Source organism: Apus apus, chromosome 8 (assembly GCF_020740795.1).
Source record: "Apus apus isolate bApuApu2 chromosome 8, bApuApu2.pri.cur, whole genome shotgun sequence".
NCBI classification, from domain to species: Eukaryota; Metazoa; Chordata; class Aves; order Apodiformes; family Apodidae; genus Apus; species Apus apus.
In genome coordinates, this window is record NC_067289.1 from 3,470,905 (window position 1) to 3,496,534 (window position 25,630).

Consider the following 25,630-nt stretch of genomic DNA (forward strand, 5'->3'; position numbering starts at 1 on the left):
TTTGTTCTTCTTACTTGCAGCCTTGGACTTGGAGACAGAGTTCAGTGCCTGGTGCATGATCTTATTAGAATAAAAAAATGAAGTGTGGATAACCCTGAGTGTTTGCCTTAGTTTCTGAGGACGTCTGTGTTGATTCACCCAAGCTCCACTAAACTACATTCCTAACTTCTGACTGATGGCAGTCTTGTTGGCAGGTTTTCAGGTTGTTAGTCTCCTCTGACTAGCTTGCAACCCTGAAATTTCGTGTCTGTCTTGCACATCTGCTATTAATTTACTGTATTTTTGCCTAATACTGAATGGCTGCTCTTGTAGCTGGTGTGATGGAAGAGTAGCTACTCCAGGCTTTCTGCTGTGAGGTTTAAGTAGAGAGTGGTGTTGCATGTAGCTCTAGTAAAACCATGACAGGTAAAGTAAGGTAAGATGTGACTCAGTTGGAGAACGTTTTGGGTAGGGTGTAAGTTTGAAACTCAGTACAGGGAATAGGTACCCTTTTCAAAGTTAGAGTGACAGGGGTGTCATGATTTCCTGTTGTCTTGGAGCAGTGACATAATTTTTTTATTATTTCTTTTTCTCTAAAGCAAAAGCTGGCAGGCTGACAAACGGGCAGCTTACAGGACGGACTCTCTGGCTACTGACCATTTAGCTGGTAAGTTCTTTTTTTGGGAGAGGCAGAGATCTTGCTGTTGCTGGGCTTGTTTATCAGCGTGGTATTCTGAGTGTATCCCTAAGTCAGCAGGAGTTCGGGCTCCTCAATATGTCTTTTTCAGGCAGAGGCAGCATCCTGGGCCCTGTTTGTTTTCTCACCAGGGTTATACAGTGGTCTTGAACCAACTATCCAGACCTTCAAATACTCATTTCAAAATGGCTCACTGTTAATAATTGATACATTAATTAAGAGTATGCTTCAACAACTTCTGGTGTCCCCCTTTCTGGTGCCCTTCTTAGATTGCACATCCTCTGCCACCTTAATGAGGAGTTTTGGTGACCACTATGTTGTGAGGAAATAGTCTCCCTGAGTTCCTCTCTTGATTCTTCAAGGGAACTGGGTAGCTGACTGTAGATGGTTTTGCAGAGGCTGCTCAGTAACACATACTGTGTCTTCCTGGAGTACCTTGGGAGCATCCTGAATGTCGTTGGTAACAGTGTTGCTCCCTCTGTCTCTCCCAGTGGCATACCCGGATTGTGTGTGGGTGGGAAGTCGACAATGAGCTCCGTGGCAGTTTTGACCCAGGAGAGCTTCGCTGAACACCGCAGCGGCCTGGCTCAGCAGCAGGTGAAAGGTGAGGAAACACAGTTGAGTTCCTGTGATGTGCCTCTACCTACAGACTGCACAGGCAGGGTTCCTTGCTGTCACACAAGCTCCATGCATCTGGTTCCCCACAGGTTTGCAGACAATGCATTCTCCCTTCCTAAATTGGTGGCCTGCCAAGCTCTGGCTTTCCACTAACAGCAGCACAAGCAGTGACGCTGCACAGTGCAGGGCCAGGAGGAGGCAGGCCTCAGATCTTCACAGAGCTCTGGCTAGCAGTGCTGTCAGCTGTGGGACAGGACACATGCAAGAGTGAGGCCTTGGGCTACAAGAGCACCTCATGGGATCAGTGTGTTGGGCTGTCATTTCCTTCCTTTGCTCAGCCAGGTGCTGGGGAGAGTCAGTCTAACTGTGTTAGCTGGCTCGCTGATGGTTTTCAGCACCCATCCTCCAGCTGGCCCACTTGGCACAGCCGAGTGCACAACTGAGTCAAACATAAGGTGCAGGCTTTCCCTGGACTTTGCCCTAATTATAGAGCTTCTCTCTTCCTTCCTCCTGAGCGTGTGCTTGCCTTATCCCCTTCTGACCAGCAGCCTTGCTCTGTGCCTTTCACTTCTTTCTGCTCAGCCTATTCTTCCCTAATTAAGCCCCTCTTGACAAAGTTGACAGTAATGTGCCATTTGCTGCCACTATTCACTCACACATTCATTTCCTTCCTCTGTAGTGCCAGCTCAGACAAGGCTGGTTGTTCATGGCATCCACTGCAGTCTGTGCTGTGTGGCAGTTGGTTGTGCTCCAGACTTGGCTGCTCCACAAGCATAACTGTAATAGGATTAATAGTAGTGCACAAGTCATTTGCTCTGCCTTGTTAGTGGTGCCTAAATACAATTGCACTGCCTATGAATAGGGACATTTCTGCTGGGACAGCATCTCATTTGCACTGTTTATTTCACCCCAGTTACAGCTTTAAACTCTGAAGAAGAGAATGATCCTCCAACCTACAAGGAAGCCTTCCCTCCGCTCCCTGAGAAAGCACCATGTCTGGAAGCTGCCCAGGAACCTGCTGGGCCCTGGTGCAAAATCCGACCAATAAAGGCTTCTGTCATCACTCAGGTTGGTGGGAGTGGGTGTGTTATCTCTCTCCTTCTCCTCCCTCCAAAAAGTAGGTGAAGTGAAGCTTTCCCTGAAATACAGAATCCCTAGTGTGTCAGACTGTCAGCCTCTTTGCTTTGCTGTACTTTACCCTGGGGTTGAGAGCTAGAACTGCTCTGGTGGGGAGGGATGTGTTGGAAGACTGTCCAGAAAAAGTTCTGCATCCCTGTTCCTCAAATAGCTGGAGCAGGCCTGAAGGGAAGGATTGAAGATTTCAAGTAGTGAGTGCTAATCCATCAAAGTGTTCACTTACTTCAGGAGCACACCCCGTGTGGGACAGAGGGCCTGCTGCTCTGCTCCTGCACTTTCCCTGGTCGTAGCTCGTGTCTTCACTAGAAAGGGTGATGGATTGAACAAACCTAGGAGCTTAGTATGCCAGGGAAGTCCTGCATGGCAATACAAGACGAAGGCACTGGTGATCAAAAGCGTACTGACTGCTTGCTGTGCCCTCCTTTCATCTGTCCTGTGGCTGAGCAGGTGTTTCATGTGCCACTGGAGGAGAGGAAATACAAGGACATGAATCAATTTGGAGAAGGCGAGCAGGCCAAGATCTGCCTTGACATCATGCAGAAGACTGGAGCTCACCTGGAGCTGTCTCTTGCCAAGGACCAGGGCCTTTCAATCATGGTCTCTGGCAAGCTGGAAGCAGTCATGAAGGCTCGGAAGGAGATTGTTGCTCGGCTGCAGACTCAGGTGAGGGCATCTAACTGTTTCTCACCTCGTCTTTGCTCTTCCTCAAGACTTGGAAATGCTTTGAAGCCCTTGGGCATGTGGGCTTATAAGCCAAAGGGGTGTTATTAGATGACTAATTCAGCTTTGCCATATATTTTCAAAGCACACAATTGGCAATTTGGAATGGAAATGAGGCTCAAAATAGGGTTCAAAACTAATTACAGGCCATGGTGTTGCGTGAAGGGTGGAGTCTGCAATCTCTGAACACTTGGAATTGCCAACAGTGTCTTTGTGTTGAGGTGCAGGCCCCTCACACAAAGCTGGTAGTGCATGAGAATGGCATTGGGCTTTCTCTGAGGTCCTCCAGAGGAGAATGAGGAGGGATGGGAAAAAGAAAAGTAGAGAAGGGGAAGTCCCGCCAAAAGTTGAAAGCTGCAGGTGAGGGTTCTGGATTGTGTAATTCAAGCCACACTGGTAAGAAACCCATTCAGTTGCTTCTCCTTTCAGTCCTCTAGGTTTGGATTTTTTACCTTCAGATTTTTAAGTTTATAATCAAAATGGTGGTGGTTGTGAGGATGTATCACAGCCAGGTCTCATAGTGTAATGTCAAAGGTAGTTAATGCAATAGTTAATACCGAGTCTGCTTAGTGCTGTTCAGCCCGTGTGTCATACCCTGCCAGAAGGAAGAGAGAGGGACAAAATGTACATAATCTGCATCTGAAAAAATAGTTCAGGTCTTACTGCCATAGATCCATGACCCACTGTCCTCAAATAGACCTCCTACTGCCTTGGCCCCAGGTCTGAAAGGTGTGTCTCTGTTTCCAACTTTGCCCAGGCTTGGCTGGCTTCAGTGCAGGGACACAGAGTTGAAGACTTACACCAAGTGATCTTGTTTTGGATTATTTTTTTCCCAGTGTAGCCTGAGTTTTAAGTGTCTAATTACTGTTAGTAGTTACATATTCACAAACATGAAGAATTACAGAATCTCTGGGTTTGGAAGGGACCTCGAAAGATCATCCAGTCCAACCCCCCTGCCAGAGCAGGATCACCTAGAGCACGTCACACAGGAACGTGTCCAGGAGGGTTTGGAATGTCTCCAGAGAAGGAAACTCCACAACCTCTCTGGGCAGCCTGTTCCAGGGCTCTGTCACTCTCACAGTAAAGAAGTTTTTTCTGATGTTTACTTGGAACCTCCTGTGTTCCAGTTTGCACCCATCGCCCCTTGTCTCTACGCATGTCAGCATGGTTTTACCAAGGGAATGTCATGTTTGACCAACCTTATAACCTTCTATGAGGAAGTATCCGGGTGGATAGATGATGGTAGGGCAGTAGATGTGGTTTATCTTGATTTTGGTAAAGCATTTGACACTGTCTCCCAGAGCAAACTCATAGATAAACTGAGCTTTTGGGACCCCTTTTCCAAGAGGGGCCTTAGAAGCAGTCCTGGGAACAGCATGTGCTACATTGAAGACACCTTAGCACTTAGTAGCATAAGCATCTCCTAGCTGTTTGCCTGCTGGAATAGATTTCTGGTGTTGGATTTCAGTTTCCTAGGAGTCAGACTACAGGTCTTGTTCTCTGTAGCCTTGGCAGCAGATGTCAGAGTTCAGATAAACTCCATTCAAGAGCCACTGTCTCAGTTGCCTGATACTGCTCCAGTGTCTTACACTGGAGGATGTGCATCTCCTCATCTGTGCCTAAAGGCCTTTCCTAATTCAGAGTGCTGCTCCTGTGCCAGTGGAAGGCTTTTGAGGAAAAGGTGGGGTTTAGATTCCTGGTTTAGAGGCACTGGAGATCAACTCTTCTGGTAGAGTATCAGTCCTTGGACAGATTGTGCTGGGAAGGCATTGTGTTTGCTCCTTAGTGGTACTGCTAAGCAGCATGTCACTTGCTTTCCTTGGCTGTGTTCCTGTGGAGCTGCCAGTGCAGGCAGGAGTTGTCACAGATGCTTGGCTTCTGTGTCGCAGGCTTCAGCGACAGTTGCCATCCCCAAGGAGCACCACAGATTTGTCATTGGAAAGAATGGTGAGAAGCTGCAGGACCTGGAGCTCAAAACTGCAACAAAAATCCAGATCCCCCGCCCAGATGACCCCAGCAACCAGATCAAGATCACCGGCACTAAGGAAGGAATTGAGAAGGCCCGACACGAGATCCTGCTTATCTCTGCTGAGCAGGTACTTCAGTACTGTGGTCTCTCTCCTGGCATTAGCTGGGCAGCCATCTTGCTTCTCCATGGTGTATTTGTGACCCCCGTGGCCACAGTCAGTGGCTAATATGTTATTCTGAACAGAAACACTGTGCCACTGGCTTTACAAGCACTGCTGCCAGGCTCTGCAGCTTCTGGTTCTCCATTTTGTCCACCTCTGAAGTCAGATCAGTGTGTTTTATATTGGAAGGGAACTGTATGAGGTGCCGGCTGAGGGGATTACAGAGCACTCAGCAACAGCAGTATTTGTAGATTGAAAGGGATGGGGAATCTACAAGCCTGCAGAACTAAAAAGGGTGCTGGGGCCAGAGTGCCAAGCAAGACATCACTGGGAGCTTAGCTGTGTCTGGCAGAGGCTGTAAATGTGGAGGGCAGTTCCCAGCAAGGTTTGTTTGGGGCTCTTCCAGGATAAGCGTGCCGTGGAGCGGCTGGACGTGGAGAAGGTCTATCACCCCTTCATTGCTGGCCCCTACAACAAGCTGGTGAGTGAGCTCATGCAGGACACAGGGACACGCATCAACATCCCTCCACCCAGCGTCAACAAGACAGAGATAGTCTTCACAGGAGAAAAGGAGCAGCTAGCCCAGGCCGTGGCTCGTGTTAAGAAGATCTATGAGGAGAAGGTATACCTGGTCCCTAAAGCTGCCCATCTTTCCCCCACCTGCTAATAGTCCCTCTTCCCTTCTTGTTCAACTCCTGTGCATCCCTCTGTTGCATCCTTCTTGTGTCAGCTCTGGCTCAGCAGCATTTGCAGTGCATGGCTCTGGATCTTGCCATTTCCTCACTCAGCAGGGTGGGACTTGGGGTGAAACTGCTAGGTTAGAGATTTCTGGCTTTGCTGTGTCATGGGAATTAGCAGACCACAGAGGGCTCAACTGGCTCTTTTTCACACAGGTGCTACTAGGGAAGGAAGTTGAAGTCTACAGTGGTGGCCAGCTAACAGTATCCAAGTTGCAATATAAATAGAAGTTGCTGAAGAATTAATTTCACTCCAGTATGTTTTCCACAGCCAACACTTCTGTGAATATCCTGTTGTGGGTTGTTAGGCTGTTTTTTTCTTCATGGTTAGCTCTGTATTGAACCAGTCTGGATTTCAACAGAGATAATCAGCTTATAGCCTAGTAACCTACATGGTGTTGCATTAGAATAGTGCCTGGGGGACAGCTGAGCCTGGAGCCCAGTTGTGCAAGGGGGTGTGGGGATGTGATCTCTTCCATGGAGTAGGTTGACACAGAAGACTAGTTTTGTACTTCACCTGTGAGTTGTTGAGCACCAAGTTTTCTATAGACAGAGGCCTAGAGGGTGCTAGGGCACCACAACACCACTGTGCTTACCTTTGCCTTGCTTTTTCCTGGGTGCAGAGTTTCACTGCATCTTGTGCCTCTTCCTTGTGCTCTTGTCCTTCCCTGCCCCCTTGTGATTGATGCCCCAGTACCTCTGTCCCTACAGAAAAAGAAGACTACTACCATTGCAGTGGAGGTGAAGAAGTCCCAGCACAAGTATGTCATCGGTCCCAAGGGGAATTCCCTGCAGGAGATCTTGGAGAAAACTGGAGTCTCTGTCGAGATCCCACCCACTGACAGTAGCTCGGAGACGGTGATACTGCGAGGCGAGCCTGAAAAGCTTGGGCAAGCACTGACTGAAGTCTATGCAAAGGTACTGACAAGATGGGCTGGGCCTTCTTTGAAAGCCCCAGAAAGACACATCTGTGAGCAGTGACAGGTGGTGGGGAGAGGTGGTCTCGGTTGGACTGCTGGAGATGCAGCTAGGATGTCAATACTGAGGGTGCCACATAGGATTCGGAACTGAATTGTTGTGAAGACCTCTCCCTGTCTGCCCACCAAGCAGCTTCTCTGTTTCTCTGTCTCAGGCCAACAGTTTTACCGTCTCCTCGGTCTCTGCCCCCTCTTGGCTTCATCGTTTCATTATTGGAAAGAAAGGACAAAACCTGGCCAAAATAACTCAGCAGATGCCAAAGGTAGGGATGAGCTGGCTAGCTTAGAATGCTCTGATGTAGAATGTGGTTTATTGATCTCTGGTTTATATGATCTACAAAGATCACTCTTCCTAGAGGAGAAAATATATTCTGGAGTTGGTAAAACCAGGGAGGAAATGACACAGATGTTAATACTAAAGGGAACCTCTCTTTTACTGCTGCAAACACTGCCCACCCTGTGTTACTCTCATGGGTTGAGACCTTCAAAGGAAGCTCTATGTGGTGTTTTGAGAATTTATGTAGTAGGTTACCTGCAAATGCTAACTTCAGCAGGCTTCTCCCTGGTGAATTAGATGATATCTAGAGAAAGGCTAGGTGATTAACTTACCCAAAGCTCTTGCAGACATCAGGACAGCACCAAAGCCTTGGGCTGTAGACACTGTGATATGGCCCAATTGTAAGTGACCAACTTCTGAAACCATGGGAATGATTCATGTACTTTGTGAGAAGGAAATCTCTTAGTGGCTGGGACAGAGGGTGTAGGCCTAACTAACAGCATTGGCATGGCTTGTATCTCAGAAAATTCTTACTGGATTCATTGTTGTCTCTCAAGGTTCACATCGAATTCACTGAAGGAGAGGATAAAATCACTTTGGAAGGACCTACAGAAGATGTGAATGTGGCTCAGGAACAGATTGAAGTCATGGTCAAGGATCTGGTAAGTTTGTGTTACTAGTTCCAGTATGCAAGAAGAATGTGGGGGGACAAGGGGCAACAGAGCAAAGATGATGGGTGTCTTGACATGCTGAACAGAACTTGCAGAAGACAGGTTGTGTGGCAGGTGGATGAAACCCTGGGTTACAGAGCTCATCCATAGCATTCTTAGAGAATCAGCAGGAGGTCTTGAATCTTTTGATGAAGAGAAGGAAGGACTCTCCCAGTCACAGCTGGAGAGGTGTATGAGTCCCTTTAAAAGTTTCACAACCATGGTGCTCTCAGCTTAAAACCAGGGGAATGTTTCTGCTCTGCTTAATAGCAGGAGGAGCACCTGTAACTGACATCTGGAGAGTCAGTGCCAGTCCTTGCAGTAGGCAGGTTCTTAGGGCCCAAAACAAGAAATGGTGCCCTGCCCTACCTAACTCCACACCATCCCTTACAGATCAACCGGATGGATTATGCAGAAATCAATGTTGACCACAAATTCCACAGACACCTCATTGGCAAGAATGGAGCTAACAGTAAGTGGGGTGCCTTTCTAATCCTTCCTGTGTCCAGACTCTCCACATTCACTAGATCGTATCAGGGGCTCTGTAGCTCATCCAGTGTGCTTGGTTGGAGAATTGACTTTGGTTGGTTGGTTTTTGAAGTTGCTCTATGTGAATGACATTTTTAGCAGCTGACGAGGGGGGGAGTGGAAATCTGCTTGGTCCATTTCTCCCCAAAAAAGAGTTTGGGATTAGAAAGAAATGATCGTTTGATCTAATTGTGGTGCTGTTTCAGGAAGAAACAGATGCCTTACTCTGGCAAGCAAACAGTTGGCTCTGTAGATACCCCAGTATTTACTTGTACAGGTTTTTGTGTGGCACAGATCTGCTGTCACTCAACTTAAGGGTAAAGAGGCACTTTCCCCTGTTTCAACCCCACCCCACAGGCCCCTTCACAGAGGCTGATTTACTTCTTCAGCAGTCTAGGTTCCTTGCCTCCATGTCTTAGCCTAGCAGACTGTGTCACCACACTCCTTGCCTTGAAGTTAACAGGATAAAGGACCTCTACAAGGTGTCTGTGCGCATTCCCCCGGACAATGAGAAGAGCAACCTGATCAGAATTGAAGGAGACCCACAGGGGGTCCAACAGGCCAAGAAAGAGCTGCTGGAACTCGCTTCCCGTATGGTGAGTGGGATGTGGTGCTTGGGAGGCCTCAGAGCTTGGGCTCTTATGTTCCTTCATAATCTTCTGATGCTAGTGTGTCCCTTTTGCCCACCAAGCACTCAAGACAAGTGCAAGTTCCTTTTCACAGATGTGCTCCTCTATTCCTTGGATACCACTTCTCTCCTAGTCTTGAATTAATTTTGTCTAGAGGAGAAAAGAGGGACAATGCTGGCAAGTAAACTGCCAGGCAGCAACCTGGTAAATAAAAGTATGTGGCTCTCCTGCTGAAATCTCTGTGTGAATTCCATTCTCATCAGGAAAATGAACGCACCAAGGACCTAATCATTGAGCAGAAATTCCACCGGACCATCATTGGGCAGAAGGGCGAGCGGATCCGGGAAATCCGGGAGAAATTCCCAGAGGTAATTTCTCTTTCTAGGAGATAAGGAATTCAGAGAGGATATTTCCTACTAGACTAGTAGACATACCCTTGCTGAAGTGATAAATACAGTGGCTCTGTGTCTAATATGTATGAGAAGGTGGCTCTTTTGGCTGGAGGCCGCTCACATGGTTTCCCTTTTCCAAATGGGACAGGGAGGGGATGTGTAGGATCCTTCCAACCTTTGCATGTTCCTGACCCAGTGGTTCTTGCTTTTGTTTGAGTTGACTGTAAATCACCTCCTCTTGCAGGTTATCATCAACTTCCCAGACCCTGCACACAAAAGCGACATCGTCCAACTTAGAGGTCCCAAAAATGAGGTGGAAAAGTGCACCAAGTACATGCAAAAGATGGTGGCAGACCTGGTAAGGAGAGCTTCTGTCTGCTGTTCTCTCCCACATGCTTGGATAACCCTGGAATAAAGCAGACCTGTACTAGCTTGGCTAGGGCTGAAACACCTCAAGATGAGGGAGCTGTGGACGCTGTCCTGGCTGGATGGGGACAAGGGGATAATAACTGTTATTTAAAGGCTACAGGGGAAGGTACTTGCCTTTGTTTATTCTTGCTAATATCTCATATAGAGGACTTCCTTGAGTTCTAAGCCTATTGTCAAAAGCTTGTTTATCAGGTTCCTGGGACGAGGCCTCGCTTGCTGTTACAGTTTAGTCTTCAGTTCTTCTTTCCTTTCTCCCTTAGGTTGAAAACAGCTTTTCTATTTCTGTCCCCATCTTCAAACAATTCCACAAGAACATCATAGGGAAAGGAGGTGCCAACATCAAGAAGGTGAGATACTTTTCCTGTCTCCAGTGCTCGTTATGGTCACTGCCTGCAGATAATCCCCACTCTCTGCTCTCCTGCTCACTGGTGATGTCAATTCTAACCTCCAAGGGCTTTGTTCCTCGCATGGAGCACCTCTGAGATGGTTTTATTTCCTTTTTGGCAGATCCGTGAAGAAAGCAACACCAAAATTGATCTCCCAGCAGAGAACAGCAACTCAGAGACAATTGTTATCACAGGCAAGAAAGCAAACTGTGAAGCTGCTCGTCACAGAATTCTTGCCATCCAGAAAGAGCTAGTAAGTTGAAATGGCTGGTCTGTTGCAGATGAGGGACTTCAAAATGTTGATAAAAGACTTAAATACAGAAGTGCTTGTGGTGTGAGAAGGCAGAGAGGAGGCCCATGTGAATGTCAGACTGTTTTTGACTCTTAGCCCTAAGTTTGTGGTTGCTCTTGTGTCAGGAGTAGCTAGTCTCAATCCTCTCTGGTCAGGCATCTCTTGTACATGGCTCTATAAAGGTAAGCAAAATGGGTACAAACAGTTCTGCAGCTTGACTAACAGCCTTGTGCTGTTTTCTCTCAGGCCAACATCACAGAGGTGGAGGTCTCTATTCCTTCCAAACTGCATAATTCCCTCATTGGAGCCAAAGGCCGCTTCATCCGCTCCATCATGGAGGAGTGTGGTGGAGTCCACATCCACTTCCCCACTGAGGGCTCTGGCAGTGACACCGTGACCATCAGGGGCCCAGCCCAGGATGTGGAGAAAGCCAAGAAACAGCTGCTGCACCTGGCAGAGGAGAAGGTGAGCCTTGCCTCCTAGGGGAAGGAGCACACTGTTTTGGCTGTTTCTTTTCAGGGGTTGAAGTGATCCTCTCTGCCTGCTGGGAAGCCTCTGGCATCAGACAGCCCAACCCTCTTTTGAGGCATTTGAGTACAGTTTGGATGATTAAAAGCAAATTCTGCTTCCATCCTGGTGACAATGAATTTCTTTCCCATGGGAGAACTGTCTGTGATGTTCTCGGCTAGACTGAGGACATACTCAAAGGGTTAAGGCTCCTTCCTCCTGTGGTTTGAATGCTGCTGGGTATCCACAGCTTACTGTGCATATCTCTTCTTTTTTTTTTCCCCTCTTGATCTCAGAATTCCAGCTCCAGTTCTTCTGTTGCCCTCCATATATCCAGATTTGAATACTTTAGATTACAAGACCTTGCTCTGAGTTGTGGCTGATGGGTCATTAGAATAGCAAGAAAAACCCCTTTCTAATACCAGCATGTGGCCATGTTCTGATTGGTTGGTTGTCTCTGCTGCCTGACTTGCAGCAGACAGTTAGCAAATGGTTATTCTGCCTTGTGTGATTCCCTTTTCCTAGGAAGTCTTTCCTGCTGATATTCTCACCAGTCATGCTGACAGTAGAGTAAGCTTTTCAGTCCTGAGAAGATCTTTTGGGTAGTGTTTTTAATTTAAGACAATCCCCTAACTTTTGGAGTCCAACAACACGCTGCATCTACCTTGTGCTTGCAACACTCTGTATGTGGGTGCAGGTGACATACCTGCATGCTCACTGTTGATGCCAGTATGTATTTCCTATGTATTGAGATGTTCTGTGGATATCTGTCTCCTTTCAGCAAACCAAGAGTTACACCGTGGACCTCCGTGCAAAGCCAGAGTACCACAAATTCCTTATTGGCAAGGGTGGGGGCAACATCCGTAAGGTCCGTGACAATACTGGGGCCCGCATCATCTTCCCAACTTCAGATGACAAAGATCAGGAGCTGATTACCATCATGGGAACTGAGGAGGCTGTGAAAGAAGCTCAGAAGGAGTTGGAGGCTCTCATCAAGAACCTGGTATGAGCTACTTTTTCTACTTTCTTGCCTGTCACTGTAGCAAGCAAGATCTGTAACATGTCAGTGTGGAGGACCTGCTTGTCCTAAAACCATCTGCTGCCCATCATGGGAGCTCAGGAAGATCCTTCTTGCTGTCACTTGTTGGGGTGAGGTTGTAAACTGATTGCTCTTGAGTGCAGCAGACTGATGGTATCACCAGGACAGGCAGGGCTGACTGACTGTCATCTGTTGGCAGGATAACGTGGTTGAAGACTCGATGGTGGTTGACCCCAAGCACCACCGCCACTTTGTCATCCGGAGAGGGCAGGTTCTGCGTGAGATTGCAGATGAGTATGGTGGGGTGATGGTCAGCTTCCCACGCTCTGGCACCCAGAGTGACAAAGTCACCCTCAAGGGAGCCAAGGACTGTGTGGAGGCAGCCAAGAAACGCATCCAGGAGATCATTGAGGACCTGGTATGTTGCAGGAAACTGCTTCTTGTATACTTTGTTGCTTCAGCAGTATCCTCCTTGAACCTGCTGTACAGCCAAGCTTTACGTGAATAAGTTCCACAGTAGTTCTGGGATTTGAAGCTTTGCTGACAGCATAGAAGGTCTGCAGACTTTAGATCCCAGCCTGGGGAGCGACAGCTGGCTCCAAAATGGCAGTGCTATGTGAAGGAATTGCCTCTGCCCATCCTCTTGCTTTTTAGGAATAGAAATAGGACACCCTTCCTTGGTGTACTGCTGGGCATTAAAACATTGGAGCCTTCTTATACCTCTCCATGTCTGGCCTTGGGCAGTGCTTGGTCTTTGGGGTTTCCTGTGCTCTTAGCATCATCTCTTGGAAGCAGCCAACTTTCAAACCTGTTCTTGCCCTTTCCTTCCTTATCTTTTCCTTTCTTCTAATGCTTCCTTCTCTTCAGGGTAATAGAGAGCTTGAGCTTTGGTCTTAGAAGCCTTCAATGTCATGGGTTGGAGGCAGCCTTCATTAAGAAACCCTCTGCTAACTTCTCTGAGAGAGCAATGATTCTAGGATCAGTTCCTCCCCTTCCAGCAGCTGTTACCTTTTCTAGTTCCTCTCATTCCTCCATTATGGATTTCACCATGCACAAGCCTCCTGTTTTTAGGCGTGGAAGAGGCTACATCACAATAGAGCAACTCTGCTTTCTTACAGGAAGCTCAAGTGACAATCGAATGCACCATCCCACAGAAGTTCCACCGCTCCATTATGGGCCCAAAAGGATCCCGGATCCAGCAGATCACCCGGGACTATGGTGTCCAGATCAAATTCCCTGACAGGGAGGAGAACTCAGGTATACCCATGGATATGTGGTCATTGGGAGGATCAAATGAGCGTAGTGTAGCCTATGCTCTGCACCAGTGGAAATGTTCTACTTTAAATCTATGGAGAACTGATGCCTGATGTTCCCTGCAGTGTCCTTGAATCTGGGTTTAGCATCAAGTTTGTCCTCGTGGGGAGAAGGGACAGAGAGGCATGGAGGAGACTGTCTTGGGGAATGTTCTGTTCATTCTAGGCTAAGTCATGGCAAGCTGCCCATGCTGGAAGTAACTTCCTCCACAGCAGTCCATAGCATCTGATCTCTTGTGGCAAAGCTCAAGCTGAGCCTGGGGATCTGAAGGGGAAGATAATGAGAAAGGAGTGATTCTGGATTTAACACTGGACTTGCCATGTTTCCAGCCCCTGTTGCAGAGCCAGTTGTGCAGGAGAATGGTGAGGAAGGTGGGGAAGGCAAGGATGGGAAGGATGCAGATCCTAGCTCCCCAAAGAAGTGTGATATCATCATCATCTCTGGACGCAGGGAGAAGTGTGAGGCAGCAAAGGAGGCTCTGCAGGTATGTGGCTTCCTAAACCCCTTAGCCCTGGAATGTCATGATGCCCTGATGCAAAAAGCTCACTGCAGGCTTTGTGGTGGTAACAAAAACTACTTAGGTAAGGTCAGTCACTGATGCTAACAGTGGAGGTCATCTGTGCCACTCGAGGGAAGTCCTCTGAGTGCTCAGTGATCTAGCCTGGCAGCTTGGATCATAGTGCCTGATCTTGCAATTGCTGGAGCTTGTAGGCAGCACCAGGTTACTTGCCATAAAAGCAAGACATGCTTGTTTTAAGGAGCACAGCTGGAAAGAGGAGTCTGTCTGAGGCTGAATCATTCCAGCTTTAGCAAACAGGCTGAGAGTTGGGTTTGTTCAGCTTGGAGAAGATAAGGCTCTGGGGAGACCTTAGAGCACCTTCCAGTGCCTACAGAAAAGCTGGGGAGGGACTTTTGACAAGGGCTTGTAGCAGTAGGACAAAGATTAATGTCTTTAAACTGGAAGAGGGGAGATTTACATCAGATATTAGGAGGAAATTCTTCAGTGTGAGGGTGGTGAGACACTGGCCCAGGTTGCCCAGAGAAGCTGTGGCTGCCCCATCCCTGGAAGTGTTGAAGGGCAGGTTGGATGGGGCTTGGAGCAACCTGGGCTGGTGGGAGGTGTCCCTGCCCATGCAGGGGGTTGAATCTAGATTATCTTTATGGTCCCTTCCAACCCAAACTATTCTATGATTCTATGACCTTGCCATGCTGCTTTAGTGATGTTTCCCAAGTCTCTGCTAGGTGCAAGCCAAGGATATGAGAACAGCCTGTCCCCAGAGGGGAGGTTTAAGATGCTTGTTTGGAAAAAATTCTTTAATACCCAACAGCTCATCTTGGTTTTTGCAGCTGTTCTCTCTTCCTGTAGAGTGTGTTACCTGACTACAAGGGAATCTACCTCAGTTCAGCAACACGTTCTTTTGGGCAAGTCTATGGCAAGCAAAAAACAGGAGAAGTCTTTCAATAAATAACTTGTGCTCCCTCCCCTGCAGGCTCTGGTTCCTGTCACCATTGAGGTGGAAGTTCCCTTTGATCTTCATCGTTACATTATTGGCCAGAAAGGAAGCGGGATCCGCAAAATGATGGATGAATTTGAAGTAAGTTGTTGCCCTTCCTGTCTTCTCCTCTGTCCTGGAGAGTCTGTAGGTGACCGTGTTTGTGGTGGTGGCAGTTGCAACATACTCAGGACTGTTGTGGCTTGACCATGGAGTACAGGCTCTGTAATAAGAAAATGAGACCTGTGTGATTTAGTCCCTGGCTCTGGGGCTTGGTAGGTTTTGTGGTGAAGCTTTATGATCAGTGTTGATGCCATGAGTGTTGCATGACTTGTTTGGTGCCTACAGGGACTCCTCATCAGTGGGAGACTCGTATATCTCCTAGGCCATGAGAAACAGCTCTACTGTGCCTGCCTGTTTGGGAGAATCCCCCAGAAGCCCACAGGGACTCTTGGGGCTGATGCAGGTTGGCTGCATTTGTTTCCCAGCCTCTCTGGACTGGTACAGGGACTGCTGGGGGCTGAAACCCTGCAGCAAAGGAATCTGAAGAGAAGGCTCTGGGGAGACCTCCTAGTGATCTTCCAGGGGCTACAGGAAGCTGGGGAGGGACTTTGGACAAGGGCTTGTAGTGGGAGGACAAGGGGGGATGGATTAAAACTGGAAGAGGGGAGATTGAGGTGAGACATGAGGAGGAAATTTTTGAGTGTGAGGGTGGTGAGACCCTGGCCCAGGTTGCCCAGGGAATCTGTGGCTGCCCCATCCCTGGCAGTGTTGAAGGGCAGGTTGGATGAGGCTTGGAGCAACCTGGTCTGGTGGGAAGTGTCCCTGCCCATGCAGAGGGTTGGAGCTGGATGATCTTGAAGGTCCCTTCCAACCCAAACCATTCTGTGATTCTATGATGAATTGCTGAAGACATGGTCCCAGGCAGCTGACTGTAGGTGGCCCTGTTTCAGCACAGGTGGATTAGGCAAGATGACCCCCAGAAGTCACTTCCAAACTCAACCATTCCGTGATTCTGTGGTTTAGGCTGTCTGGGTGGGAGCTGGTCTTGGCAGTGAGTTGCCAACTTGCAGTGATGGGCATCACAAGTGATAAAAACCAATAATTGTGACTTGTTCGTCAGGTGAACATCCAGGTCCCTGCTCCAGAGCTGCAGTCAGATATCATCACCATTACTGGGCTTGCTACCAACCTGGACCGTGCCAAGGCCGGGCTGCTGGAACGAGTGAAGGAGCTGCAAGCTGAGCAAGAGGATCGGGTAAGGCCTGTGTTTGTGTCATGGTTTAGGCCCAGAAGGCAACAAAGAACCACAACATGTCTGTGACTGACTCCTCCCCCTCTGTGGAATGAGGGGGAGAAAGTATAAGGAGAAGCTCCTGGGTCGAGGCAAGGACAGGGAGGGTTCACTCACCAATTACAGTGATGTGCAAAACTAACTTAACTTGGGGGGAAAATGAATTGAATTTGTCACTAAGCAAATTGGAGCAGGACAGAGAGGAAAAAAACAGTGCTTAAAAACACCTTCCCCTTCTCTTCTTCCTGGGCCTCAGTTACTTTGCTCCCAGTTTCTGTACCTACACCCCAACAGTAGTGCAGGGGATGGGGAATGGAGTTGCTCTCAGTTTGACACACGTTGTTTCCTGCTGCTCCTTTCTCCTCAGGAGGAGGACTCCTCAGTCTTCCCCTGCTCCACTGCAGGGTCCCTCCCGTAGGAGAGAGTCCTTCACAAACCTCTCTGGAACAAACTACCAAGCCCCACCACACGGCCCCAACACAGCCTGTCCTCCCAGACCAGCAAGGCTTCAGCCCCTGCTGTTCCTTTCAGAAGCTGCACAGACTCCTGGAACCCCTTGGCTTTTAAGAGCACTCGTTAAGTGCTCTGTGGGTGTGGAGCCTCATAAGTAGGTTACCCAAATGTTACTCATGTAATATGAACTGACAGGAAAGTTTTGGGATTCTGTTTTAGGTAACTTTAGACTCTGTCACATCTTCATCTGCCTTCAAGACACTGGGGTGGGAACCTCACTGTGCTAGAAGTCTCTGTAGCTGTTGTCATTGAATCCTTATCACAGCTCTGAATAGATGAGGGATGAGTTGGGTGCTTGTTTGCTACTTGTAGTTTCCTGCTGAACTTGGTGAAAGCACAAGGCCCTGGCAGATTAATGTCTTGGGTGCCCTTCCATAGCCATGTACACTCAAGAATGACCCCGTAGAATCTGTTCTGTGCATCTCAGAAGGCAGAAGGAACCTCTGTGACTTAGATGGACATCACTGGACCAGCCGTGATACGTTCCTTGCTGTTCTGTCTCACTGTGCTTCTCCTGTTCCAGGCCTTGCGAAGCTTCAAGCTGACAGTGACTGTGGATCCCAAGTATCACCCCAAAATCATTGGGAGGAAGGGAGCAGTGATCACCCAGATCCGCACAGAGCATGAGGTCAACATCCAGTTCCCTGACAAGGACGATGAAAGCCAGGTGAGATGTCAGAGGGGATGCAAGGAGGGCTGGTGATTGACTCTGAGCATAGGCAGCATGCATCTTCTCTAGGGCCCTGGACTCCCTGTGCTGCCTTTGGGTAAGGTGGAGGGTCAAAGGGATTATGAGGGAGAAGTCTTGCTCAGCTGCTTGTCAGCCTCATCTCTCACACATTTCCCTGTGGCCCAGGCCCAAGACCATATCACCATCACTGGCTATGAGAAGAACGCTGAGGCTGCCCGAGATGCCATCATGAAGATCGTTGGTGAGCTGGAGCAGATGGTCTCTGAGGATGTGACTCTGGACCATCGTGTTCACGCTCGCATCATTGGTGCCCGTGGTAAAGCCATCCGCAAAATCATGGATGAGTTCAAGGTGAGTGGCTGGGCCTGGGGGGTCAGTGTTGTGCTTGCCCCTGTGCTAAGAGCTTGGTGGCAGCTCTGCTAAGGGCTGAATTCAGGAGCGTGAGGTTCACATCTTGTGGTCCTTGTGTCTGGTGCCTGTTGAGCACCTTCAGCTGGAACAGGCACAGAGGGAAAGCCCGTGCTGTCCTGCTCACCTCCAGCTCTGTCACCACCAGCTTGTGAGCAGATCCTTGGGCCAGGGCACCTTGCTATGCCCTGGCCAGCTGGGCTGTTGTGTCACCACACCCAGACACCAGCTGGCCATGAGTCACCCTTGTTCTAGGAGCCCTGCAGGGAGGAGGCTGAGCTCTTTCTGTCTTAGAGTCACAGAATCATTTTGGTTGGAAAGGACTTTTAAGATCATCCAGTCCAACCACTAACCCAGCCCTGCCCAGGCCACCACTGCCCCATGTCCCTCAGCACCACATCTACGCGGCTTTTAAATCCCTCCAGGGATGGGGACTCCACCACTGCCATGGGCAGCCTGTTCCAGTGCTAGACAAACTTTTGGTGAAGAATTGTTCCTTATATCCCATCTAAACCTCCCCTGGCACAATTTGAGGCCAATTCCTCTTATTCTATCACCTGTAACTTGGGGGAAGAGTCCAACACCCATCTTGCTACAACCTCCTTTCAGGCAGTTGCAGAGAGCAGCTCTCCAGGCCACTGTTGATTCCCTTGACTTTGGGAATCTTGACACACTCTCAAGGACTCCAGATTTGGCAAAGTCAGCTGGCTCTGAGAAGGATGGGGACCTTTGCCCCTGACAGTGTGTGGCTGTAGCAGTGTGCTTCACTCCAGGGACAGCAGTGAATGTGAATCTGGAATGATGAGGCTTTAGAAACTTGCATCTTGGCTGTGGCAGTAAACAGATCAGGGCTTTCCTGTGACTCTAATGACCAGGGTCACAGGCAGTCTGTGGCTTTTCAGATATGCAGTCCTGTTCCTTGTATTGCAGGTGGATATTCGCTTTCCCCAGAGTGGAGCTCCTGACCCCAACTGTGTGACTGTGACAGGACTCCCTGAGAATGTGGAAGAAGCTATTGATCACATCCTGAACTTGGAGGAGGAATATGTGAGTGTTCAGCAAATCTGTACAAGGGCTTAACAAGGATTTCTTGTGCCACAGAGCTGGATGTCTGAAGTATCTCCAGGTGGTATTTTCTACCAACATATCAGAGAACTCAAGCCCTGTGCAGGTGGCAGTAGCTCTCATCTGCAGCTGTGTGAGACCTCATCTCAGACCAGCTGGGCCCAGAGCCCCAGGCTGTGCTCTGTGAAGCAGTGCAAGGACTTGCCCCACTGTCCAGGAGGGGACAGTGAATGGGAATGCTGGGACACCCCCAGGATGTGCACATGCTTATTTTGTGGCACCTTGCATCAGTTAGGAGTTGGTGGCCCTTGAGCCAGTGTAGAAACACTGGTCATTGTAGACCAGGCTGGTGACGTTGAGGTTGCAGCATGGTGAGGTGGGGAGGGTGGGCAAGGGGTGTGTTACACCAGTTTGAGGATCTAGAAGATCTCCCCCTAACTGGGCCATGTCACTGCAGCTTGCAGATGTGGTGGACAATGAGGCAATGCAGGTGTATATGAAGCCCTCTTCACATGAAGAGTCCAAGGCTCCATCCAAGGGCTTTGTGGTGAGAGATGCCCCCTGGGCCACTGTCAACAACGAAAAGGTGAGTGTTGCTTCTGCTGGGGGCACAGGGCATGGGGTACCCTCTGCCCAGGACTTACTCTTGAGGTCTGGCCCTCCTGTCTTAGCTGGGGAAACAAAGCATTCTCTCTCCTTGGTGGCAGAGAAAGCAATGAAGGACCTTCCTGCTCTTTGTGGCCATGCAAGCTGAGAGCAGGTTTGGGCTGTGCCTCTTCACCTTCCAAAGCTCTGCTGTCTCTTCCTTCCAAACATACTGTCCACACTGACTACCCCACTGTGGGGGACCCTTACCAGAAAAGTGTCCTGCCAGATGGTGTTTGTATTTAAGGGTAGGGATGGGACACTGGGACTTCTGACTCTTCTGCTACAGCACAGAACTGGCTTGATGTTTGTAGCTGTGTCCTGGCTGGCAGCAGTGAGCTGGCCTGACCCCCCTCCAGTGTCCCACGTTACTGTGGCTGGGCCCTCAGAGCCCTTGATCCCCTTGGCATTTGCTCCTCTCTGCACCCTCCTAAATGTCATCTCTAGGTGGCTTGACCATCCACCCTGAGCAGTCCTCAGGACACGGTGATCCTTTTTGGCCCTCACCTCTTGTTGCTGTTGTGGAACATCAGAAATGCTGCTTAGCTCAGGGGTGCACTGTGCAGGTTCACAGCAGGGCAGGAGCTTAACTTGTTCCCTTTTTGTTTGCTCTAGGCCCCTGATATGAGCAGTTCTGAAGACTTCCCCAGCTTTGGGGCTCAAGTGGCCCCCAAGACTCTTCCCTGGGGACCCAAACGATAATGACCTGGAAGCAGAAACTCCTCCAGCCCGCTGACCTGACACTAACCTGCCACAAATACTTCCTGTCTGAAATCTGACCCAGCGGCTGGAGCACAAGTCAATTGCCCCAAGAGGTCTCCTAATGGTGTCTGGAGTGCTAGACCCCATCCTGCTCCCCTCAGCTATCACCGTGGCTAAGACCCACCCTCATCTCTTGATGGATATTCTTTCCTCCTTTGGAAACAAGACTTCCACTCAGATTCAAACACTAAATGTGTGTGTTTTTGTTAGAAACTTCATAATTGACTCAAAGTGGCTAAGATTTGCAGCTTCCCAAGCGCTAGCAGAGCAATCTGCTCTCTTGAGCATGTCTTACTAGGCATTCTCGCCTTCATTAGGAGACCTCCTTTACTGTGGCTAGGAATCTACTTCCTGTCTCATGACCTCAGGAAATAAATTTCCTTGACTTTCTAAAGCCAAAACGTTTGCCCTCTTTCCTTTGTGTTTATCCCAGGCCTTACCTTTTTAGAGTGCAATCAACTTTTTTTTTTTTCCTTTTAACTGCCAAAAATTCATTTAATGCTGATAGCTGACTGTGGGGAGAGCTTCAAATAATCTTAAAAAAGGTCAGAAACTTGCTTTTTAAAGGAACAAAAGCTTCAATAGGCTGGAGAGGCAGCAGAGGTGGAGAAGGGACCAGAACACTGACCCTGGTCAGGTAAACACCTCCAAGGGCACCACCCGGAGCACAAGCCCCAGCCCGCACGCTTGACGAGTCTTCCAGCACGTGGTGACAGACCCCTGGTCCTCCTTCCCCATGTTCCCTCATTCCCAACAGTGTGAGCAGGCAGGTGAGCCAGCATGGAATCATGTTAGCGGATGGGACAGGTATGGGTCGGCCAAGGTTGTTGGGCATGACCCAGGAGAAGCTGGTGGGAAGCACAGCCTTGAGAAGCTGTAGTCCTCTGCTGGCACTGCAGCATTTAGGCAGGAGCAGTAGGGACATCTAATACTATTGCCTTCTTTCTACCTCAAAAGTCAGTATGATGGTGGCCTCTGAAGTTGAGGAGGGTAAGCAAGCTGTTCCAGCTCTTGCCTTGGCACCCACAGCTCCACCCAGAGCATGGAGGAGAACCAAGAGGAGCCTTTTGTCTTGGAGTGGCTGTGGGAGCTCCCACGAAGGGAAGCTGGGCACAGTGACCACGAGGCAGGCTGTGAAGCAGAGAACCACAGGACTGCTGGCTGAGCTAGACCAGGGCTCGGCCCTGAGGCCATGAGCACAGCCTTGCCACAGCCTTCAGCTGCAGAGGTCACAAGCCAGGTTTCTGCTCTGAGGGCACTGGGGGCTGGCCCTGTGGTGCCTTGACCCCTCCTCGAGGCCTCCATCGTACGGGCGCAGAGGGTGCTCCGTGCTGTGGCCGCTTGCCCCCTGGCCCTGCTGCCTGCCTCCGAGGGACTGTCCAAGCTCCTCCAGCCAGTCAGAGGAAAACCACATCTTTCTGGAGGGAGGCAGGGAGCCTGGGGTTTCTCTGTTCTTCCCCTGCCTCGGTCCTACAGGGGTTGTAGTCTGAGCCATTCCTCTATCCCAGCTGCTTCAGCTCTTGGAAAAGCAGGAGTCCATAGCCTCTCTTCTCTAGTGCTGCTTAAGGAGCAAAGGCCCCAAACTGGCAAGCTGAGCCCAGCCTTCTTGCCTTTCCCTTTGGCAGACCTGACATGCCAACACTTCTTCCTGGGTCAGCTCTTCTTGGAAGAGGCTGCTGTGCAGTTGAACTAAAACCTCCCAGTGCTCTCCTTAAGTCTGAACAATGACTGGAGCTGACCACAGCCCATCGCAGGGCACCTGCCTGCCCCCGAGGGACAGGGTGGCCTTGCCTCAAGCACAGAAGACAGGGTGGGTCAGACAGAACTAGGGTGACACCCTCACATCTGCATCTGCCAGAAGATGGTTATTACCCCTGTAGCTTAGGTCTGTCCGATGTCACCAAGCCTCTTGCCCCCTCTTCCTCTTGATGCCCTCACCAGTTGCACAGCTAGGCTTGCGTTACCTTTGGGGCACCACCACCTGGGCTCGTGCCCCATCGCCCGACCCTCCACTCTAAAGAAGGTCATGAAGTGATTGTACCTAGTACTGTCCCCCCACCACCCTCCTTCCGCAGCAGACTGTGGCATGTGTTCATTTCCTCTCTTTGATGTCTTCCATATTGTATGTTTCCATAGCAATGATCCCTTGGCCTTAACTTTGGAGTTTGGAGACTATATGCAAACATGTAAAAAGGCTCATGAGTATGGATGACACTGGAATTTTATAAATTCTAAAATAAAACCTGAAACAGCTTAGAGTGTCACGGATATTATTTCTACTGGTAGCCCTTGCTTGGCTGGGTGTACCCAGGTTGAGGAGCTCCAGCTTGCATGCCTGAGCCTCTGCAGCCAGGTGGAACTCAGACTGCAGGCAGCTGGGTGGAGGGAGGAGGTGAGAGCAGGGGCAGGCAGTGGCTGTGTCCTCACAGGGATCCACTGACCTGCTCCCACCCAGGAAGGTGGTGCCAGAGATGCTGCCAGTGTAGGGAAGAAGGAGGCACCAGCTGTGGTCCTTGCTCATCTCCACCATAACCAGAGCCTCTCATCTGCCTTCTACAACCAGCAGGGCTGCACAGCACCCAACAGCCAGGGCAAAGGTGCTGCTCTCCTCCATAAAGCCCTCCTGACTGACCACTCCCTCCTGTCACTGTCTGGCTTGCAAGACTCTGCCCAGCTCAGCCCACTTGGTGAGGAAGTGAGCCAAGAAAAAGAACTGGGAGAGGATGGGTATGAAGTTCACCACTGAGCCAGTGCTGCTGGCAGTGCAGGATGCCTAGAGAGAGAGGCAACGTGCAGAGCACAACAGGTGGCCAGTAAGTCAAGCAAGTCTGGGTGTGGCTCTGGCCACCTCTTACACCAAGGACAAACTAGAAGTATCCAGAGCTGGAGAGGAGGATAGTGACCATTGGCTGGTAGAGGACAATGGAGACCATCTGCAACCACAGTACATGAGGAAATGAGCATCTTGTGTTGGGAAGGAAAACTCCACTGTGAACCCAGGGCACCATGAGTCCCAGGAGAGCTCTGGGGCAGGCAGCTGAGCTTGGATGCAGTGGGGTGAAGGCCAAGCTGGCAGAGAGCCACAGGTTCCACCACAGGCCAGGGACACCTGTGTCACCCCAACACCACCTCCAGCAGCTTCTTCAGCATCACACTGCAGCAGATCTGCACTGGGCAAGCAAAAGCAACACAGCCCATGAAAGGAACCTCCAACAGCTTCCTCAGGGCCACGCTGTCCTGCCTGATACTAACTTCAGCCTCTTGCTGAAGAAGGATTCGCCCCACTCTTTCAAAGATTCAAATCCATGTCGGGTGAGAATGAATCCAAGCACCACCAAGAGCAAATGATGGAACACATCATTGGTTAATAGTTCTCTACAGTTTGACAGGGCAGCAGGATGGAACTCAGTGCTGAGGGGCAGTGACCAGCAAAGCCTCAGAGGTCCATGTGCAGTGACCAGGACCTCTGCTAACACCAACACCTCACTGCTTCCAGATGTTGTTCAATCCCTCACAGAGGGAAGGCATCCACTTCCTTAAAAAACAACCAGAACATGCATTTTTAGCCAGAGAACTTGCCAGCCTACACATCTCTTGGACAACTTGATATTTAAAATACCCATTTCCTTGCAACATTCCTCTGCAGGTGCTATGACCCACATTGGAAATGTCTCTGAGACACCTCACAGGTTCCCTGAATGGGAAGTTCCTCAAGGCTGGCACACAGGGACATCTCCCCCATGCTTGCTGCAGACCCACCCACCCCATCTCCCAGCCCACACAGCAGCTGTTCCCCCCAGAGCAATGACAAGTGTTAGACAAACAATGGCAGCTGGCAAGTGCTTCCAGGGAGGTTTTCCAGCCCCTGGAGGGCTGAAGTTCAATTAGATCAAACATGGGTGCAGAGGGATGGCAATGCCACACAGAACTCAGCAGAAGCAGGACATGATTCCTATCATTTCCCCAGTGCAAACAGCATCTGTAACAAAATGCCATCAAACCCTCACCTTGCTGACCAGTAGCATCAATATATTTAACACATTCATATCAGTTGTATTAATTTAGTATTAATAACAAGTGACAATGCTAAGACAATGCTGACCACCTTGGCCACAGAAGAGTCCTGACCACCAACAGGCAGGGTTACAGCAGTGGAACCAGCAGCAGCTTTCACTGCACCAGTGACCTTGCTGTCTTCTCCCACATCACCACACAGCCCCTCTGAGCCCCTTACAGAGGGCTGTTCTGTTCCCCTCCAGGTTCACACTGCCAAAGCTGCAGTAAAAGCAAGTAGCACTCCAGGCAGGTGGGCTTTAGTAGGAGTTTCTAGCAAGGGACCTCAACAGCATTTGGAAGATGTAGGACACACTGAATCAGTGGCTCCCTCTAGAGCAGATCCACTTTCAGTAATCAACCAGAACATCAGCCGAATTGCCTTCACTTGAGACCATGGAGATATGTTCAGTATGACCACTGAGGAGTTGCAGGCCACATCCAGCACTCTCTTATTCTGGCAGGGATCAGGAAGGAGGGACACCTTGGCATCTGCTGTATTTTGCTCTGGGAAATCCTGGGAAATCAGAAGGCAAATCATAGAATCACAGACTGGTTTGGGTTGGAAGGGACCTTAAAGATCATCTAGATCCAACCCCTTGCATGGGCAGGGTCACCTCCCACCAGACCAGGTTGCTCTGATCATCATACAACCTGCCCTTGAAGCCACAACCAACAATAACTAACCTTAAAGTGTGGACTAGGCCCCCCACCTTCTCAAGCAGAATCCATAGCCCCTCTTATCACACACCTTTCAACCCCTTTCCCAGTTCCCACCTCAGCCTACAGCACTGTATTTCAGTGTGGAAGCCCCATCACTCATGGCTCCATGAAACCTGGGAGCTCATCCAGGCATGGACATCCCCGTGCTGCTTTCCTACCTCAGACTATTTGTCCTCAATCCCTTAGTGAGCTTCTAGCTGTGTGTAAAAAAAAATAATTCAGGATTGCAATGGAAAGGATAAGTTTTCCCTCCTAGAGTTTTCCAAGCAGATCTTTAGCACTGACTCACACCTGAGAACCTGAATAAGCTTCTCTATCAGTCTTCCCCATGTCACCACTGTTGTCACAGCTTTACAGGCCACCACTGAGCCTGGATCTGGAAAAGGGATGTTTGCAAGGATGTTACTAACCTGAGGGTGTGGCACAGAGTCAACAAAAGTCAGCAAGCAGCTCCAGGTGGCTTCAGTCTGTTGCCAAGACTTTTCT

The 25,630-nt window shown here is 49.6% G+C and overlaps 1 protein-coding gene across 3 annotated transcripts in view; it reads left to right on the forward strand.

The window, feature by feature from the left end:
* HDLBP (high density lipoprotein binding protein) overlaps window positions 1-20,769 on the forward strand; it is a 39,140-nt gene extending 18,371 nt beyond the window's left edge. For all 3 annotated transcript variants that reach the window (XM_051627004.1, XM_051627005.1, XM_051627007.1), the window contains exons 2-28: window positions 579-646; window positions 1,168-1,280; window positions 2,208-2,362; window positions 2,879-3,094; window positions 5,041-5,247; window positions 5,687-5,902; window positions 6,729-6,935; window positions 7,150-7,257; window positions 7,829-7,933; window positions 8,375-8,453; window positions 8,966-9,105; window positions 9,402-9,506; window positions 9,775-9,888; window positions 10,220-10,306; window positions 10,467-10,598; window positions 10,884-11,102; window positions 11,926-12,147; window positions 12,383-12,601; window positions 13,302-13,440; window positions 13,827-13,981; window positions 14,988-15,092; window positions 16,114-16,248; window positions 17,321-17,464; window positions 17,654-17,839; window positions 18,827-18,943; window positions 19,419-19,547; window positions 20,222-20,769. In XM_051627004.1, coding sequence (XP_051482964.1) covers window positions 1,205-1,280; window positions 2,208-2,362; window positions 2,879-3,094; window positions 5,041-5,247; window positions 5,687-5,902; window positions 6,729-6,935; window positions 7,150-7,257; window positions 7,829-7,933; window positions 8,375-8,453; window positions 8,966-9,105; window positions 9,402-9,506; window positions 9,775-9,888; window positions 10,220-10,306; window positions 10,467-10,598; window positions 10,884-11,102; window positions 11,926-12,147; window positions 12,383-12,601; window positions 13,302-13,440; window positions 13,827-13,981; window positions 14,988-15,092; window positions 16,114-16,248; window positions 17,321-17,464; window positions 17,654-17,839; window positions 18,827-18,943; window positions 19,419-19,547; window positions 20,222-20,308 — 3,804 coding nt within the window. In that variant the 5' untranslated portion in view covers window positions 579-646; window positions 1,168-1,204 and the 3' untranslated portion in view covers window positions 20,309-20,769. The remainder of the gene's footprint in view (window positions 1-578; window positions 647-1,167; window positions 1,281-2,207; window positions 2,363-2,878; window positions 3,095-5,040; window positions 5,248-5,686; window positions 5,903-6,728; window positions 6,936-7,149; window positions 7,258-7,828; window positions 7,934-8,374; window positions 8,454-8,965; window positions 9,106-9,401; window positions 9,507-9,774; window positions 9,889-10,219; window positions 10,307-10,466; window positions 10,599-10,883; window positions 11,103-11,925; window positions 12,148-12,382; window positions 12,602-13,301; window positions 13,441-13,826; window positions 13,982-14,987; window positions 15,093-16,113; window positions 16,249-17,320; window positions 17,465-17,653; window positions 17,840-18,826; window positions 18,944-19,418; window positions 19,548-20,221) is intronic.
* The last annotated feature ends 4,861 nt before the right edge of the window (window positions 20,770-25,630 follow it).